The sequence below is a fragment of the Puma concolor genome, chromosome A2 (genome assembly GCF_028749965.1).
Source record: "Puma concolor isolate L17-30 chromosome A2, mPumCon1.1.hap2, whole genome shotgun sequence".
Taxonomy (NCBI): Eukaryota; Metazoa; Chordata; class Mammalia; order Carnivora; family Felidae; genus Puma; species Puma concolor.
This window is the reverse complement of record NC_141668.1, coordinates 130,555,288-130,574,336: the sequence shown is the minus strand read 5'-3', so window position 1 is coordinate 130,574,336 and position 19,049 is coordinate 130,555,288. Positions and strand designations below refer to the sequence as shown.

The 19,049-nt window shown below is 41.9% G+C and overlaps 1 protein-coding gene across 2 annotated transcripts in view; it reads right to left on the bottom strand.

Moving 5' to 3' along the window:
- Positions 1 to 19,049, bottom strand: part of PDZRN3 (PDZ domain containing ring finger 3) — a 242,153-nt gene that overhangs the window by 70,221 nt on the left and 152,883 nt on the right. The window contains exon 1 of one of the 2 annotated variants that reach the window (XM_086697584.1): positions 27 to 2,360. The exons of the other annotated variant lie outside the window; for it this stretch is intronic. Within the exon in view, the coding sequence (XP_086553710.1) occupies positions 27 to 44 (18 nt within the window). The 5' untranslated portion in view covers positions 45 to 2,360. Of the gene's footprint in view, positions 1 to 26; positions 2,361 to 19,049 lie in introns of those variants that run through there. 2 annotated transcript variants of the gene reach the window in all.

Below are 19,049 nucleotides of genomic sequence, written 5' to 3'. Positions count from 1 at the left end.
GACCACCCCCCCCCCCCCACGCTCACCTGAGCAAGGCGATGCATTGCGACATCAATGTGCCTCCAAACAAACTCTCCCTTGACAGAATAGAAAACGGGCTGATGTGAACAGTCTAAGAGTTGCTGATGTCTCCCTTTGAGAAGGATATGTATCCTCACTCCAGATTTACCACTTCTGTTTGCCCAGGTTGTTATTGGAATTAATCTGTATTATCTAAGAACACAATCATTAAGCTGGGTGGAGTAGTATCTATAAATGCTAAGGACCAAGTGGGCCAAGAAAAATATTGACCATGACCATGATGAAGATCTACATGTTACTGCCATGGAGAGATGACTAGAACATGGTGCTGAGAAACAGGAGGTTCTAGAACAAGCACAAACAGTGCAGCAGTATTTTACATGTAACTCAAAAGGTGGATAAAACAATGCAGGAGTAAGTAAATATATAACATCCAGAGGATGTTTACTCACATCTCATCTCTGTGTACTGGGATATCAGCTGATGTGAAGTCTCTTCATTATTATTATTATAAACATTTTTTTTCTATTGATACTTTGGTATGATTGACTTCTCATCCCTAGGATATTGGTCTTGAATTTCTACACTCTCTTGGTGCACTGGCTGATTTCTTCTAGAGTTCCATCCAATTCTGCATCTCTTATTTCAAGGTTTGATTAGTAGTGTACAACTGAACCCTTACCATTTTGGAGTTCCCTTCCCAATTTTCATAAAAAGTTTAAGTTTTTCTAATTGGGAAAAGAAGCTCTTTTCACTGTGAAGCAAGAATCACGCTGAGTAATGACCAAAGACGATACTGAGATCATCATCACAGATATGCTGTAAGCATCAGTCGGCACCATGCATGCATTATTTAATCCTTATGATACCTCCACAAGGTAAAAACTCTTGCCTAGCATATTCTTTCCAGTTTGCAGACAAGAAAGGTGAGGTCGAGAAGGTTAGGTAACCTACTCAGAATCACACAATAATTGTTGGAGCCAGAATGTAACCTCACTTGATCCAAACCTAGAGCCTGAGTTGTTGTTGTTATTTGTTTTTTTGTTTCTGTTTTTTGCGGTTTTTTTAAATCTATTTCTGGGAGAGAGAACATGATGTGAGCAGGGGTGGGCAGAGAGAAAGGTGGGGGGGAACAGAGGATCCAAAGCAGGCTCTGTGCAGACAGTAGAGAGCCCAACTCAGGGCTCAAACTCACAAACTGTAAGATTATGACCTGAGCCAAAGCCGGATGCTTTACCCACTGAGCCACCCAGGTGCCCCTAGAGCTTGAGTTTTTAATGACTTTGTGACAATATGTTAACATTACGAAAGAGGTATACTGTGGTCCCCACACTCGTAAAGAAAGACAATTCAGATCAAGGAATTCAAGGAAATTCCTTGAAGGAAATCAAGACTCTGGCCGGTACAAGTCACGTATACAAATCTACTTTTTTAGCCCAAAAAGGCTCTCACTAGCAAGGCATATATGATTTCTGAGCTTTTTTTTCTCACCTGTAAAACATACTAAAATAAATCTTGTTCCAAGGATGAGAATGCTTTGTTTCCAAAATCCTCTGAGAGGATGGGATATAATATCCCACATTTAACAATGATGAGTCGCTTTTCTCTAGCACTGAGCAAACAAAACCATAACACTGCATTTGGGCTTTTCAAACACAAATCGATACAAGTCGAAATGTACATTTTCTTCACTTGTTTTTGCCAGGCCAACTGTCCTCCTCTGACCCCCTGCTAATTTTCCTGATGATGTTTGAACAGAACCTGCTGATTTGGGTAATTCCATGTCCATGCACAAAAATAATTGATGACATCAGCATAGTTAGGGGAATTAGACTTATTACTTAATTACAGAACCAGCAGAGGGAGCACAAACCCTGCATAAATAATAACCATTTCTTCTGAGCTTCTTAATAGTGGCAACGGTCGTAGGGAGAAATACATTTAAAGCTAAATTATCAGAAGATGGGTCTTCGCTTTCTTGGAATGGTGTTAGGGCAGAAATTCAACATACTGTCTGTACAATTTACATTTACATAAATGTCACCTTCTTGGGTATCGAAGAGGAAGAAGGAAGTGTTTGTGCACATGTGGACATGTGTGCATGTGTGCCTCTTCGTATCATGGTGAAAAACAAACGACACCTTCTCCATTGGTGAATTCATTAAGGTCAGATGATGAGACTGTCCTAGAGTTGGCAAATATTTACTTGTTCAACCGTTATATCAGAATGGCTTTCATTGTAGCTGTGCACATCCTGACAAAGTACTGAGAGAACAGACCAACTTGATTCTTTTAAGATGCATTCAAGGCTTACATTTACAGTTGAAGAAAGGTTCCACACAAAATAGCATAATATTGTGACGGTAAAAAAATAAAGATAATCGTATTTGTAAAGACCTATCTGCCTTAAGTACGGCGAAGGCTCTTAAGTAATGGTCATATTTTTGAATTTGAAACAGATGTTGTTGACCTTTTTTTTCTGGAAGAATAATGACCAATAACCAGTAAAGAGACAGGTTCAACCAAAACAACACTTTCAGGGATAAATGGAAGAAATAGGGCACCCATTTATCCTTTATTTGATAGGGTGGGTCAATGGCTTTAAATACAGCTATGACCGCTCCCCCATCCCACCCCCTGCCACCCAGCAAGATGTACAATTTAGCCACAGAGATAACATAATGGAAGACTTGATTCTGTGCTATGGATTTCTTCTGTTGATTTTGCCAGGATGGTCTCCCCATCATTAATGTGGGGAAATTAAAAAAGCAAATCATGGAACTTATACATTGAAATTTAAAGGACACACTACCTGACACACTCAAACAAAATGTTTATTTTGAAAAAGTCTCCTGTGGAAGGAGAGAGCAATGAATTTCAGCTTTAGCTCATATTCAGAGAATTACCAAGACCCAGGAATAGGGAAATGGTGTTGGTGAAGAAAGGCCCCAGTACAGGTTTGTCTGCCTCAAGTGAGAACCAGGTCAGAGGATGATGGGGACTGCTGTACTGTACCCAGGTGTCCCCAGCACTTCCACCAACCTCTTCTGCATGAGGCCTCTGTCCTATGGGCAGTGTTTCCCACCATCCTGCGAGCCTACTACCCCAGGAAAGTGGAATGGAAGAGGCAGCAGCAGACCGGCCATGGAAACTGGACAGGCACTCTGGTGCAGAGACCTGGAGCCTGGTTATCAACAGGGAAAGATGTGATCCACCCTTGCCTTTCCCCCCCCCTTGCTTTTTATCTTTATTCACCCATGAAAGACTCTGAACACAGTGGACCCTCCAAATGTGACCCTGGTCAACTGGCTGCAGTTTACTTTGGGCTGGGTGTGCTTTCTTGATGAACGTGATCAGAAAAATGAGGTGGTCCTAGAGGATGGAATCTACTATGGTGCCCACGGTTAGGGCTGTTAGCTGACTGCTTCCACATCTGATACCACCATCAGATGGCATCTCTCTTTCAGGGATTGGTGGCCTCTCAATGGTGCTTTCTTCCACTGCTTTGAAAAAAATCCAAATGAGTTCATCTTACTGGGACAGGTACTCCCTGTGAATGACTAGTACGTCTCAGAGCAGATGCGTGTGGATCCTTCTTTCCATTTAGTTTTCCTCCAATGTTGTGCATATTTGAAGGTTTAAGGGCAAAGCAGGATTTACTGAATACCTATCATATATACTAGTCCAGTGTGAGAAGCCTTAGCTACATGGTTTCACTTAATCCTCCAAGTAGCTTTATGATTTAAATAAGCACTCCCTTTTCTTGCTAGTTCACAGACTGGGGAACCTGGAGGTCAGAGCAGGTCAGCAACTTGCCTAAGGTTAGTATGCGGTGGTCACGAATCACATCCAGAAGTCTGTGAAAAAAAGGGAGATGGTAGAATCCACTACTCTTAGAATTCTCAAACATACATTGTGGGGATTTTGTTGTTGTTGTTTTATGCAACTAAAGCTTGCTGGTTTGAGAATTAACAGCAAAAGAAAATGAGCAAAAGAAACCCCCTGGAAAAAAAAAATCAACTGGTGAGAGAATAATGATTGGAAAAATAATGATCTAGGCTAACATTCTCTTCAGTGATCTCTAGTACCTGCATCACGGGTTGTGTCCTCCACAGGAGTGAGCTTTCTTTTCCAGCATGATGGCAAAGGTCATTACAGACCCAATCAACAAGCCAACTAGCTCCTCATGTGTCAGAGTCATTAAGACCAAAATAAATGGGACCGACAGTCTGAGGTCTGGAATCCTGATCCGTCTTAACAATCCACTGAAAACCACAGGTTTTCTATGAATTCAGAAACTTAAAAATTCTCTTCAGAGAGCATGTTTCTGGCAAGAAAGTCATTTTCTCTATTGATGATACCATATTTTCTAAATGAAAACTTTAACATTGAAAGTGATGAACATACTCTTATTGAGTTTTCGTAGTTGATCAAGAATGAGGCAAGAAAATGACAATGTTTATTTTCATCCAAGAAATGCATTTACCATAGCTTGTCTATGGATTACATATGAATATAGGGATTCATACTGTATTTATTACTATAACTCATTATAATATGTGTCAAGTGATCTCAGAATGAGTCAGTCAAGAGAGGCCAGTATGGAAGACGGGGGGGGGGGGGGGGGGTGCGGGGAGGGTCTTATCTGATGTTAGGAAATGGTTGGAATCCAAACCCAACAATTATATCAGTGAAAATAGCCAGGTTTGACTAGAGCTAACCATTTGTCAGGCCTATGCTATGTGCACATGTTTTTATTTTTAGCATTTCACAGCCATCCTGAGCCAATTCTACATATAGTTGAGCAAGCTGTAGAAATTTAGGATAGGTAGTACAAATTTGGAGAATCCAGAAATCTTTAAAGGAATTCTTTGGACACTTCCCCCACTTAACTGAATAAACACCAGAAAGACTGTGTTAGTGAAACTCACCTCATGAATGCATGAAGCACTAATTAATAAGCACAAATGTGTTTGTGTCAAAAACAGGTAATCTGCTTCATTCATCTGTTTAGAGACACTGTCTCTGCATTCACACCCCCAAACACAGTTTAAGTTCTGGTGACAATCTGGGAAAAAATGCAAAATGTTTCCAACAGATTACTGGTTTGCTTTTTCAGAAAGACCTAGAGATAATATTAAGTCATCTGGATGGTTCTTTGGCCAGTCGATGTTATATCACAGACATGTCACACACTTGTGAGAAAGTACATGTCAGAGCAACTGCCAAGTCATCCAGAGTTTGAGGTTCCCTAAGGACAGGGGTTCGGCCAGGGGGCGGCCAGAGAAAGGGCCATGATTCACTCTCGCAGCACCACGGCCTGGACAGACTTGTCTCTAATTGCCTGGCTGTCATCTCTGAGATACTCCTGGGTGATATTGTGGCTAGAGTAATGAAGAAAATAAATACACTGAATCCCATATATTCCAGGATCCTGAAATGCTCTATTTATTTGCTCAATATTCATTAATGAGGAAAAAAAATCAGAGTTCATCTTTCATGTTATGCATAGACACCGTATATCATTTTTGCTTGAGTGTAAATTGTGATGTGAGTTCTTTCAGTTATATGAAAAGCAAGGTGTCAAAGAGACGACTAATTCGCAGCGATGCTGTTCTTTGCGCTCACATTTCTGATTGTGGAAGTCTGCAGTTCGAACACCAGCGTAATCAGCTCAAACAATCTGAACGGTAATTTTGCTCGAGAGGTGTAGAATCATAATTTCATCACGGAAGCGTTGCATAGCTTGTGAACCTTTAAAAAGGAACTTGATTCCATTTAAGGTCTAGAGGCTTTCACCCTATTGTATAATGTCACAAAAAGTCTCTAAAGCATTTTAGATTGGGTATAATGACATGTCAAGAAAAAAGCAAGTCTCTACTTGGCCTCCAGATCCTTCTGAGTGTGCCATCAGGGGGCCGTCCCAGTCTCTCAATTAACAACAGCAGTGGCTGCAACCATTTATTCAGTGGCCACCACCATATAAGAGGTACCCTGCAAAGCACTTTGCACCCATTACTGTGTTTAGTTTCTACAACACCCTTTTGCTGTCGGCTTTACTTGCCACGCTTCTACACACAAGAACAAGAGGCTGAGAGGGACTCAGTATTAGGCTCCAAGTCAGGATTCACACCTGGACTGTCTTGGTTTGGGCCACCCAAGGAGACCACTGCCTACGGCCGCTCTGCTTGTTGTGTGACTGCTCACTGTTGGGACCAGCACTGGCGTGAAGGAAATGGCACAGGGAGAGGAGAAGCTGAAGTCTCGGTCTTGCAAGAGATGTGCACTCAAGCGAGGAGAAAAGGAAAGCTTCAAAAAGAACTGGTCGTCTTACTGGGGGAGCAGTGGCAGAATTGTTGCTCTCGGGCGGGCTCACTGCATTGTGACCTCAAGGAGGGCCCATCCTTGCTCCATCAGACTTAGGAAGGAAAGATCTGGCAAAATCAAGAAGCAGACAGCTGAGATTATCACGTGCAACAGTATTTGGGAGCTGTCTGGTTACTCAGAGTCAAGAGATTTTTGGCTCTAGGATCCCCAACGAACAGCATGAGACATCACTGGATAATTCGTATGCTACTACTTATTACATTCAATATATATTATATTATACATATATACATTGAATGTCTATATAAATGAATATATATTTATTGAATAAATAATATATATATTTACTGAATGCATATATAAATGAATATATATATGTTTATTATAAACTGATTTATAACGTAGAAAGTGGGGAGGGGGGGGTCTCTCTTTTTTTTTTTTTTTTTTTATCTGAAACCCAGATTCTGCTCTGCTAGGTTTTCAGAGACCCCCCTCATCCAAAGGTGCAGTTGCTAAGTTGTCCCCAGGTCAAGGAATTGTCATGAATCTTGTAATAAATCTTAATTACAAAAGAACAGAGTATCCGCCTCTCTTTCCTGGACTAGAAAGGAAGTGCTCACAGGCAAAGGTGGTGTAATATAGGCTGTTTTACCCACAGAGGTAGCCTGGCACCTGGCACATACAAAGCCCTCGATAACTAATTCATAAATAATAAAGGGTATTTTCTTTTGGGTTTATTCATTTTTGCATTCTGAATGTCAGGCTCTCTTCCTTTTCTACGTGTTTCTCTTTCTTCCCCTCAGGTCCAGCATCCCCTATCAAAAACAAAGCGACTTTCTTAGGAATGGTGGAAGAGGACAGGATCTGAACACCCATCGGCTCGTGTGCTTCTAGGTGGCAGAATCTGAGAAGTGGACTTGGCAAACAAAACCCTAATTAAACCAAACAAAACATCCCTTTCTAATTTTCTATGGAAAACCTCTGAAGGGACCAGAGTTGATGAACAAAACCACACTGCCATACTTCACCATGATGAAGCAAACCCTAGTGGGAGGGTCAGAAAACGGCTACTGGGAAGTCACAATTATTGTTGTATATTATTTGTGTTTAGTGCCAGAGAAACGATTTTCTTTTTGCAGTATCTCTGTCCCAATAAAATTAAGAACTTAGCGTAGGATCCAAATTCCCCCCAAAGGAGTCAGCTTAAAAAAAATTTACTAGCTCTCCTGCCACCGGGATTTATGGTTTCTTCTTTAATAGCAACAGTCTGATACACTAGAAGTTTCCTTGGTCACTACATGGATTCATTTATCTTTCTTTTGAAATACGCACTGAACATTTTAAACAAATTCTGGTGCTCCGAATTGATTGAATTTTGCATCGAGGAATGAATGGTAAAATGGCTTTTGGAATGGGTGTCCGGAACAAGAAGACTTTAAAATAAAAACAGATACTGAAGACTGTATTTTCCTGATTGTCAGTCAAGCTAATTACGCTTTACTCTAAAGCTTTGTCTATCATGCAAGAAAGCAAAAGGCAATTGGGGGCTTTCTCCTTGCACAGCCTGATGTCTGGGAATATAACACCAGTTTATTCACAGCAGGAGGCTGCTGTAATTGGCATCCCATTTTCCCCTACTAGAGGGTAATTCTCAAGCGAAGAAAACACAATGTTAACAAGATTTTACAAATTTGACATATGGTGTTCTATCTGAAATGACCAACACAAGTTCCTGGTCTCCCCAAGCAAACAGTTATCACTAGATAGGACTACAAGAGAACATGACGGGGTGTAAAGACACCTGGCATTCTGTTAGCAGATTGGTAAACCTGCCACCATAGGAAAACAACAAATAAAAGCAACAAAAGGTAACACACCCAGGATAGATGTGTCTTAGAGAGGTAGTGAGGACAGAACAACAAAAGCCTCACCTAGAACACCAGGCTTCCTTACCGACATTTGGTTGTGCCTAAGGCATTTGAGGCGAGGATTCAGACCAAGGAGAGAGAATGCTTCCTGAGTCCCTTAAGGTGGGGGTAGGGCTGGTCCACAGTGTGAGTGAAAGCAGTAATCATACAGGATGAACAGCACCTAGAAACGGTTCTTAGCTTATATTCATTCCCTCCCTAAACACAGAGAAACTCTAGAATGAACTTATAGGTAAGGTCAGATTGCCTTGATGTGAATCCAAAAACTTTATCACAACATCTTTCTTGTTCAAAATAACCATATACCCCCCCAATGGGGGGATTCTGTTTTAATTAAAAAAAGAATGGAAGAAAATATTCTAGTACATAAAAAACAAAGCAGAAATACATAAAAACTTTCCAGGACAACAGGGATTTTTCTCCCCCTTCCCCTTGAGCAACATTTCATTCTTTCTTGGTAAGGCATTGGGTAGATTCCAAAGAAGGGCAAAAATGGATCCCTAGGAATTTATCCTGGATTTGCTACTAAGATACTCACAGTTTATTGTCTATAACTGTTGCCAGACCCCATCTGATGTTCCATCTGACCCCAGCTGAAGAGGTGGTGGGTGGACTGGAGATTCGTTTTAAGGTTGGTGATCTCAAGGGGATTACACAAAGGGATTAATGAGCGTTTGCAACCACCAGGTACTGGCAGTAAAGGCACAGAGTCAGGGCAAGTCCTGATTTTCATGGGGAATTAAACTGCCTTTTGTTACCACCTGCTGACACATAATTGACAATCAATGAGAATCTGCCCAGGTGAAGGAAAAGCATGGTAGAGCCACTCTTTTCTTTCAGTGCACTCAATCCTGCAGACACACCGCATACTCCCACAACAACAACTGTTTCTCCCGTGAGCCTATTCGCGTGTTCCTGCCCATTTCTTCCTTCCTTTCTGGATGTGCTACAGTGGTGATTCTCAACAGCACCTGAACTATTTTTAAGTAGTACAAAGACAGGCTTTGAATTAACACTGAATCCCATCACAAGGAGCGTTTTGCTCTCTGCAATGTCTGACTATCCTCTAGACTGCAAAAAAAAAAAAAAAAAAAAAGTCAGAGGTCTCAGATATAAACAAGTAGGAAGGAATCTCAGTTTGGGGCCGATATGTGTTTTTGACCTTGCTAATATATGCTAATCTAAAAGGGAGATGTGAAGTCAGAGTGTCCAAAAGATAGTACAACCCAGCTGGCATCTATTAGCGGGCTGTTTTCAGTGTAACTCATTTTTACAATCATTTTTTTTATGACAAGTATTACTGATTCTCCATTTCCAGAAGTTAGAGAAAACGGTCACTGAAAACAGTTACGCTAGGCGAAATAAGCTAGCCACAGAAAGACAAATATTTTGATTCTACTTATATGCAGTATCTAGAGTAGTCAAATTCATACAAACAAAAAGTAGCGCTGGTTGCCAGGGTCTAGGGGAAGAAGGGAATGGACAGTTGTTTCCTGGGTACAGAGTTTCAGTTTTACAAGGTGGAAAGTTCTGGAGACTGGCTGCACTACAATGTGAATTATATTTAACACCACTGAACTATACGCTTAAAAAATGGTTAAGATGGTGAAACTGATATTTTACTGCCACGAAAAAACATTAGAGAAAAGCAGAAGATAATGTGACTGTGAAGAAAGGTCAGAAAATGTAACATTGTGGGCCTGGAAGACAAAAGGAGGCCTGAACCAAAGAATGCAGGTAGCCTGCAAAAGCTGGAAAAGGACAGGAAATGGATTTTTCTCCATAGAGTCCTGCCAATGCCTTGATGATAGCCCAGTAGGGCACATTTCAGCCTTCTGCCTTCCAGAACTGTGAGATAATAAATTTGTGTCGTTTTAAGCACCCCTTATCTCCTTACCCCCTGAAAAACACAAGCACACAAACACTTTTCCCCTGAGTTAATTAAAGCATATTTGGAAATGCTATTTGGATGAAGTCCGTGTCTATGGAAAAACTGTGAATACATATGAACACCTGATGTTTGGTGAACACACACCTCATCTGCTGGGCTATAAAAGGCAAACAAAGTTTCCAGGATTTATTATATTTAAGAGGCCTCATGACCACGGGGACGGATTCAAATTAGATGTCAATACACTTCACATACAACTTGACTGCAGGCCAACGGTCTTTCATTATTAAAAGCACCTCCCTCCCAAACTTTCTCATCATGCTGACTGACGGAAATAGGAACCAGGAGTTAAGTTGAGGAACAGGAGGCAGCAAGCCTAGATTGGGCTCATCACTTCATTTCCAAGCCTCAGTTTCTGAAACTATGAAATGGGTGAATCAGTACTTCCCTCTAAAGAGCTGCTGTGAGACTCAATCAACGTGCAAAGGCCACTTTTGGCAAACGCCTGGTTCCTATTATTAATATGATTATTACCAGGCATTCTTCTTCTACCAAATAGCTATTTTCTTTCTGGGAAAAAAAAATTAAGAAAAAAAATTCATCACTTTAGCATATATTAAATCTGAGCAACTCCAGCCACCAGCCCTTCGATAATTTGGAGGTCACATTATTTGGAATGATCTAGGACACCGCCATGTTGGGGCAGGCATGTTCTTGGGGACGGCCCTTCCATGTGCTCAGCTCTGAGTGAAATTTGCCAGTGTTGTGTGCCTGTTCACTGGGTCACGACTGTGACTGTAAGGGCCAGTCCAAGAGCTTGAACCATTTAATGTTTAAAGCCCAGCCTGAGCGCCAGGTTTTTCCACAGCTGTCACTTATCAGCAACACAATACCCTAGGGATATGTATTCATCAAATACTTATTGACTGAAGCTGCAGGGTTTTTTTTTCTTTCATAACGTTAGAAAATATTGCTTCTGATTTAAATAGTTTTCTTTGAGGGATGGAAATCAAAAACAAAGATCCATTTTCCAATTGTACGTGTTGGCGAAAGGTGAGCACTTCTGAAAATATCTTGGGAGCTTAAGGCAGGGTTTCTCCACACTGCACTACTGACTGACCTCCTGGGCCAGATGATTCTACATTGTAGAGACTGTCCTGTGCTTTGTTAAGATGTTTAGCAGTACCTGTGGCGTCTACCTGCTAGATGCCAGCAGGACCCATACCCCTAGCTGTGACAATCACAAATGTCTCCAGACACTGCCCCAAGTCCCCTGGTAGCAAAACTGCCTTCAGCTGAAAACCACTGCATTGGACTATGATACTAACTCTGAGATTACGAACAGCAGCTGTTTCCTTAAAAGAAAAATTAAAAAATACTTAACACAGAAAGAGTCACAGTTATGGCTACTAGTTGTGAATAATTTAAAAGAAGGCTCTTTATATTTTTATAGTGTCCTTCAATCCAATAAATATAAATTAAATGTAATAATAAGTGAAATAGCTTTGTAAATTGCAAAGTGCAGTGCTAATGATTATTAAAATGATATCAGCATGCTCTGGGACTATACAAAGTATGGGCTGCTTGAAGAACTAACTTTTTATTAAACCCATGCTTTGCGGCAAATACTTTGCTCACACCGTCTCATTTGAATTTCAGCCTCTGATTTGTATCAATGAGGGAACAAAGGCTCAGGAAATAAAGTAACATGATCAAGGTCATTTGGCTAGTTAAGAGGTGGTGGCAGGATCTGAACCTAGGGCTATAACTCTCCAAAGCCAGTATTTCCTATCCCACCCACTGCTTGCCATGTGCTGTGGAGGCCAGTCTGGAATGGGAGGGAGACACTCCTATGTTGCTTGACAAGCCCTTCTGGAAACAACGGCACATGTATCTAGAGAAGCCAACCAGGGTTGGAATGAAATCTATAACCTGGAGCTGAAGTCATCTGACCTGGTTAAGTTGGGCCTAAATTCCGAATTCAAGACCCACTGGGCCAATCACCCAACAAGCCAGTCACAAACTGACATTTTTAGGGTCCATTCTTAATACCCACTATCCTTTTTCTCCCTTTAGATAGTCAGAAAAAGAAGCTTTGATGCAAATAGGACAAACACATGTCAAACTGACCTAAGTAACAAGAAAGAATCTAGGTTCCGTTTTTCAGTTTTTAAACTTAGTATTTGTAATGGGTTGAAGTGGGTGCCCCCAAAAAGGTTTTGTTGAATTCTTAACCCCTAGTCCCTCAGAATGTGACCTTATTTGTACACAGTGTCTTTACGAGGTAATTGAGTTAAAATGAGGTCATTAGGGTGGGCACTAATCCAATATGGCTGGTGTCCTGATAAATAGGGAGAATTCAGACACAGATGTGAAAGAAGAGAGAGAGCACACCAGGTGAAGACAGAGACTGGAGTGATAACACCTACAAGGTCCAGGAACATCAAAGCCTACTGGGAACCCCTAAGAAGCTACAAAGAGTCAAGAAGGAATTCCTCTACAGCCTTCAGAGGGAGCATGGCACTACCAACACCTTGATTTTAAACTTCTAGCCTACAAAACTTTGAGATGATACATGTCTCTTTTTTAAGTCATCGAGGGACTTTGACAGATGAGGGAAATGAATGTTATGGCAGTCCTAAGAAACTAACACAGTTTCTATTTCAGAAGGTAATCCGTAAGCAGACTTGGGAAAATAAATGCACATGGTATGTTTTCAGGGGGTTCTACAACACTGTTTGCATGACTGTCAAGCACACGGAGCTAAGGTGGCTTGTCAACTGAGTCGTGCCCGCCATGTGCATGTTTTGGCCCACTGCCATGTAGTGACAGGGCCCTCACCCATGCCAACTGGCAGCTGGGCCCCAGGTGGCCTCTGTCCACATCCTCAAGGCAGATCTCTCCTAGGTCCGAGGCAAAATGGCCTCCTGGCTTCCCCCGGAAGGCTTAGAATGTTTATTCACATGAATTCTAATGGATCTGTAAAAAAAAATTACCATCTTAAAGTTTCTATTATATTTCTGTTAACATTTTCTATTACATAAATATGTTCAGAGGAAAAAGGAGGGCTATTTACCACACACTGAAACCCAAGGGGCATTAATATTCATGCCCATCTGAAATGTGGGCAAAGGCAAGGATGAAGTGGTGGGCTATGGAAAAGAGCAACAAAAACTTTTCTGGAAATTTTCTCAACTTAGTACAGAGCCAATCTATTGCCTTTAAGATACCAGGGTAGAGGAAAATCGATGTGAAAAGTTAATAAGCTCACATCTGGCATTAGTAAAGCAATGCAGAAAACCACACAGCCCATCTCCTTGGTGAGCTAGGCCAGTGCTGTTATTTAATTATTGCAATTCTGGCTTTGTTAGACCTGCCAGCGCAGGATTTGTTTATAGGTGTCCTTTCCTTCAAATCCGCCCGCAGAGGCTCACCCTTGTCATTTGTCAGGGGCTAAATAGCTCCGGGCCAAGAGAAGACATTTACTTACAGAATCTTCAGATTCTTTTAAATAGGCCTTTGGGATTTTGCCACTGACTGTTCTGTGGCGAGAGGCTCTGGACACCTTGCACTGGGTGTTTCTTTTAATTGACTAACCTCTATGTCGCTGATCAAAACCACTGTAACCCACACATGCCCTCAGTCTGAAGCTTCTAATGACCTTTCCCTGGCCCTCAACACATATGGCCGAGACAATGCAAACATCATTTGGAAGATGAGTAAATTCAATAACTCAATTACAGCTACACCAAAGCACCATTTATCAAACTCGGACCACAGCACTTTGTCTCTCTTAGGTCTCTGTTTTTCCACAGCCAGGCATTTGGGGAAAGTCACTAATCAATTTAGGAATGATTAAATTGGAATTTGTAACACTTCCCATTATTAAACCTTCAATCTTCATTACGGCAACTTAATGATTACATCATGGCTGAGAAAAACAAATTATGGGTAGCTGGCATCATTCAAAGAGCTGCAGGAGCAAGTAAACTGTCAGAAACACCACAAGTCTCATACGTGTGGGTGTATGAATGATTGCTTCATGTGTACAAAGACCACCAAACTGCCATTCACTTTAGATAAAAATACACAGGAAAACTTGACCTAATATGTTGGCCTATACTGTACTCTTGCTTTTTTTCTATAGATTGAGTTGGTTAACCTGGGATGAATGGATGGGAGCTGGGAACCCTTCAAAAGTCTATGCAAATCTATGTGCAAATGAGCTTCAATCCCAGAGAAAGGTCCTAAGATCTTATCTGACCCTTACAGGGGTACAGAAATAGAGATGGTCTCTATTTAGTAAGTTCTATAGCTTTCACTCTTACTTTCCTCTGATGTCCCTTGTCTTCTTTCAAACTCCAGTGTTAGTTCCCCGATCAAAAACTCTTTCACAGGAAATAATTTTTTTCTCAACTCTTAATAACATGGCCAGTACTTCATGAGGGTACTTCGCAATTTCTACCATTAACCATATCCTCAATATTCTGGCAGTCAGAGGAAACTCAGCAGGGTTACCCATGGGACTTTAAGTACTGACATTCTTGTGGATTCTAATTGTGGGCAAACAGGAAAGAGGATGAAATTCAAGGAAGTGAGGGTGATTATTAATGGCGAGGAGAAAAAGAAAACATGAATTCTCAATATATATTAGGCCCATTTAAAAATGATACTGGGTGCCTTGGTGGCTCCGTAGGTTAAGCACCCGGACTCTCGGTTTCAACTCAAGACACAATCTCACGGTTTGTGAGTTTGAGTCCACATGGGGATCCGCGCTGACAACGTGGAACGTGCTTGGGATTCTCTCTCTCTGCCCCTCCTCTGCTCGTGCTGTCTCTCAAAATAAGTAAATAAACTTAAAAAAAATCTTACACACTATAGAAATTTACAGGGTAGATACAGCAATGATGATGATGATGATGATGATAAAAGTAGTAATGAGAGTCTATCAGGCATCAGATAATGTGCTAAGCACTTTAAAATTCAATCTTCACTATTAACCCCCTGAAGTAAGTATTATTCTCCTCAGTTTACAGATGAAGAAATGGAAGCTCAGAGAAGGGAAGCAGCCTGCCTGGTTACAGTAGCCAGCCACCAAGATGGCCCTCAACAGGCCCCCTCTGGTGTTCCCAGTCTTGCAGTCCTCTCCTACTATGTACCAGGGCTGGTCTGGGTGACTAATGGAATACAGCAGAAGTGACCAGATGTTACTTCTAAGGTTAGGGTATTAAAACTACTAAGGCTTCCCTCATCTTGGGCACTCTCTCTGTCTCTCTTTCTTGCTCTCAAGGAAGCCAGATGTAATGTCATGAGCAGACCTTACCATGGGAGAGTAACTGAGGCCTCTTGCCAACAGCCGTGGGAGGGAACTCAGAGATGGAGGCCCGGCCCTGCCCAGCCTCAGATGGCCGCTGCCCCAGTCAACAATCTGAGTACACCCTCAGGAGAAACCCTGACCCACAGCCACTCAGCCCTAAGCCACTCCAGATTCCTGACACTCAGAAACTGGGTGGCAGAATACAGGTGCGTTGTTTTAAGCTACTAGGTTTGGGGGTCACTTGTAAGGTAACGATCATTAAAATATTAATCACACACCTAGTAAACAGGAGAGTCTGGATTCAGACCCAAACCGGCCTGGCTCTGGAGTTTGTGTTCTTACCCTCCTTCAACGTTCCTAAGTCACTCCTTTAGGCACCTAGGACCTCCCTTTTATGGGAAAACAGAAATTTCTTTCTGCCCCCACTGCCACCTTAGTAGGCACTGATAGAAGGAGCTGTGGTCCTCCTTGGCCTGCCAATCACCAAAGAAAAAGGTCAAAGGTAACACAGCTCATCATCCTGACAGATGGGAGAAATCCCAGCGCTTAGCAGGTGTGCTGTCTCCCTGCTTCTATCAGCTTTGGAAGTTAATTTTATACACACAGGATTTCTAAAGCTGCCCGCTATCAATGGCATTCAGTGGGGAAAATATAACCACATCTCATAATTGCCTTATTTATTTAAAAAGGTGGAGCAGATTAAACTCACCAAACACCATCTTCCACCATGGGGTTTACATATTAGAGCAAATGTAATGAACGATAAGGTCACTGTCTTGCATTCGTCTTCATTTAAAAATGGATGCAGTAAGAAAACACCGGCCTTAAAACACTGTAGGTCCATAATCTCCTTGCAGTCCAAGCTTCATTTATGGTGAGAGTGCAGAGCAAACGCTACCATTACGGTGACAGTGTTCACTTTTAAGCTCAGAGAATAGAGAGGCTTTAAACAAAAGAGGACCAGTGGGAGACCCATCCATTTCAGGCCCTGGGAAAGGTCCCTCTTTGCCAAGTGAAGGGGGGAAAATGAGCCGTAAGGCATTAAGAAAGGAGCAAGCTGTGAAATGAACCAAGGGGTAGATGGTGCGGTTCATGACCCTGTAGCCTCATAACACAGTCCTTCAGCCACGGGGTCGCTAATGAAGGGCGATGCCTGGAAATTAATGGAGTGGTATGGGGTATTCGGGTGAAAATGGGAGCATGGTGATTCTTCCAGTCCTTTCTGCTCAAAGAGTCAGGGCAGAATGGTTATTAAAGCTTCCAGCACTTCGGTAAGTTAATATTTCACCATTACATGATTAGAATGAGCAAGCCCAGACATCAAGTACCCAAGCATCTTCTTTTTGAAAAACAGAAGGGACCCCTAGTCCTAGAAGGAAGAAAGAGAATAAAGGCAGGTCCATCTGATTCTAAGCTCTGATGTTCTGATGAGGCAAGGGCCTTCATTTTCTTTTGTTTTAATTCAAAAGGCCCCTTTAGCCAAGTGGACCCTGCAAAAATCCTCCACTGGGAGCTCACGTCCTAATCACCTCCTTCCAAAAGCCTCACAAATAGATATTTATGGCAAATACAAAACACTGAGCATGCTGACTTATGAAAGGCGATTTGTTCCATCTGTGAATTGAGACCTGAAACCTTTCCACTTTCATGTTATCTGTCATTTTTCTCCTACAAATGAAATGAATAATTCCTCCTCATGGCAGTCAATTTCAAATTCACAGGGTTCCCCCACCCCTGAACCCATTATATTTTGTTGCATAAAACCCATCTCATAAAATAAACCTCTCAAAGTTGTAAATTAAAAAATAAACATTCTTGAGAAAATGTCAAATGCAGGCCTGAGAGAAAGGCCAAAAAATCCATTTAAGGGAATATTGCAGGGAATCCGTCCCCAGAAAATTGGGAGAAAACACTCAGACTGGTGATTGAATATAAATTCACCGCCTTCAGCCGATTTGTAATGAAATGAACCTTTAGCTAGGGGTTGCTATATACTTTTAGAACGGACTATGAGCCATGCCTGCAGTGGAGGGAAATCAAAAAATATGCACCAGAATATTAAAATAAAAGCGAGGGTGAACAAATGGAGAGGGCAAACAGAGTATCTGGCACCATGTCTGTGTGTGCAAATAAAAAGTCACAGAAAATACTGCCCCCACTGCGTGGCAGGTGCATTTAACCTATAAAATGTACCCATACACCGACTGCTCAGGCTGGTAGGCTTTCAGTGGCAAATACTGAATGCTAGAGACATTTTCTTAGGGTCTCTGGTTGCTTCCCACCTTCATGGTTTGGCACGTGCTTCAACATACTCAGAAGCACAGTACACAAACACCACGGTGGCAGTCACCTCCAAGATGGCCCCAATCATCATGCCTTTTGGTATTCACACCCTGTGTACTCCCCTCCCACATCGTACCAGAGTTGTTTTGTGCGACCAACAAAATACGGCAGAAGCAGTGGTGTGTCATTTCCAACACTAGGTTATAAAAGCCACCGCATTTTCCATCTGTTGTTCATTCTCCCTCCTTCTTTCTCTTTCTGATCACTTGTCCTGGGGGAAGGCGGCTGGCATGTCTTGAGTAGCCCTTTGGAAAAGCCCACCTGGGGAGCAACTGAGGCCTGGTGCCAACAGCCTGGGAAGACTGGAAGAAGCCTTGGCAACAGCAAATCTCTGTGAGGGAACCACTGTCAACACAGATCCTCAGGTGAGCCTTCCGACGACCACACTCCAGGTGGCCAGCCTGACTGCAACCTCCTGAGAGGCACTGAACCAGAAGAGCCCAGACGAGCTTTCCCCAGATCCTTGACGCTCAGAAACTGTGAGACATTAAATTTTTGCTTTTGCAGACATGGTAAACTTGGGGGATATTTGTTATACAGCAATAGACAGTGACTACACCCACTGATGACACCACATATTTAGTGAGTTGTTACAATGTACCAGACAATGCATGGAGTGTACTTCACGAACCGTCTCACTTAATAATACATCACACACCCTATGGTGCAGGTCCTACTTTGTTATTCCCAGGTTATTATACAGGATTGCAGGGAGGATTAAATGACATATAAAGCACTTGGAAGAGTGGCTGGCACTTAGTGAGTACCTTCTAAATGTTAGCTATCAAGACTATGACTATTCCCGTCAGAGGAGAATATCACGGGTTAGCAAGAGCTTGTTCTGGGCCACACTGCCGGGAGGTAGCAAACACACATTACACATCTCCCAGATTCCAAGGCCCATGTTCTAAAACCAGGATGCTTCTTCCTCTGACAAAAAAGTCTCCAGTAAACAGAACAAAACATATGCTATAAGCAAAAGTAATTAATTCCCGGGTTACCTATGGTCTTGGATTAACCATGATTTTTGGGTCTTAGATTAAAATCCTCTTTGTGTGGGGTGGTGGGTCAAAAATATTCCTGAAGGCTACAAACCTGTTTTTAAACATTAAAAAACACTGAAAGCAAGGACTTGGCAAAAAACAAAAGCCTACTAACAAATTGAGATTTTTATTTGGTGTAAAAATTTACTGAATACCAGCGGCATTTACAACATGAAACT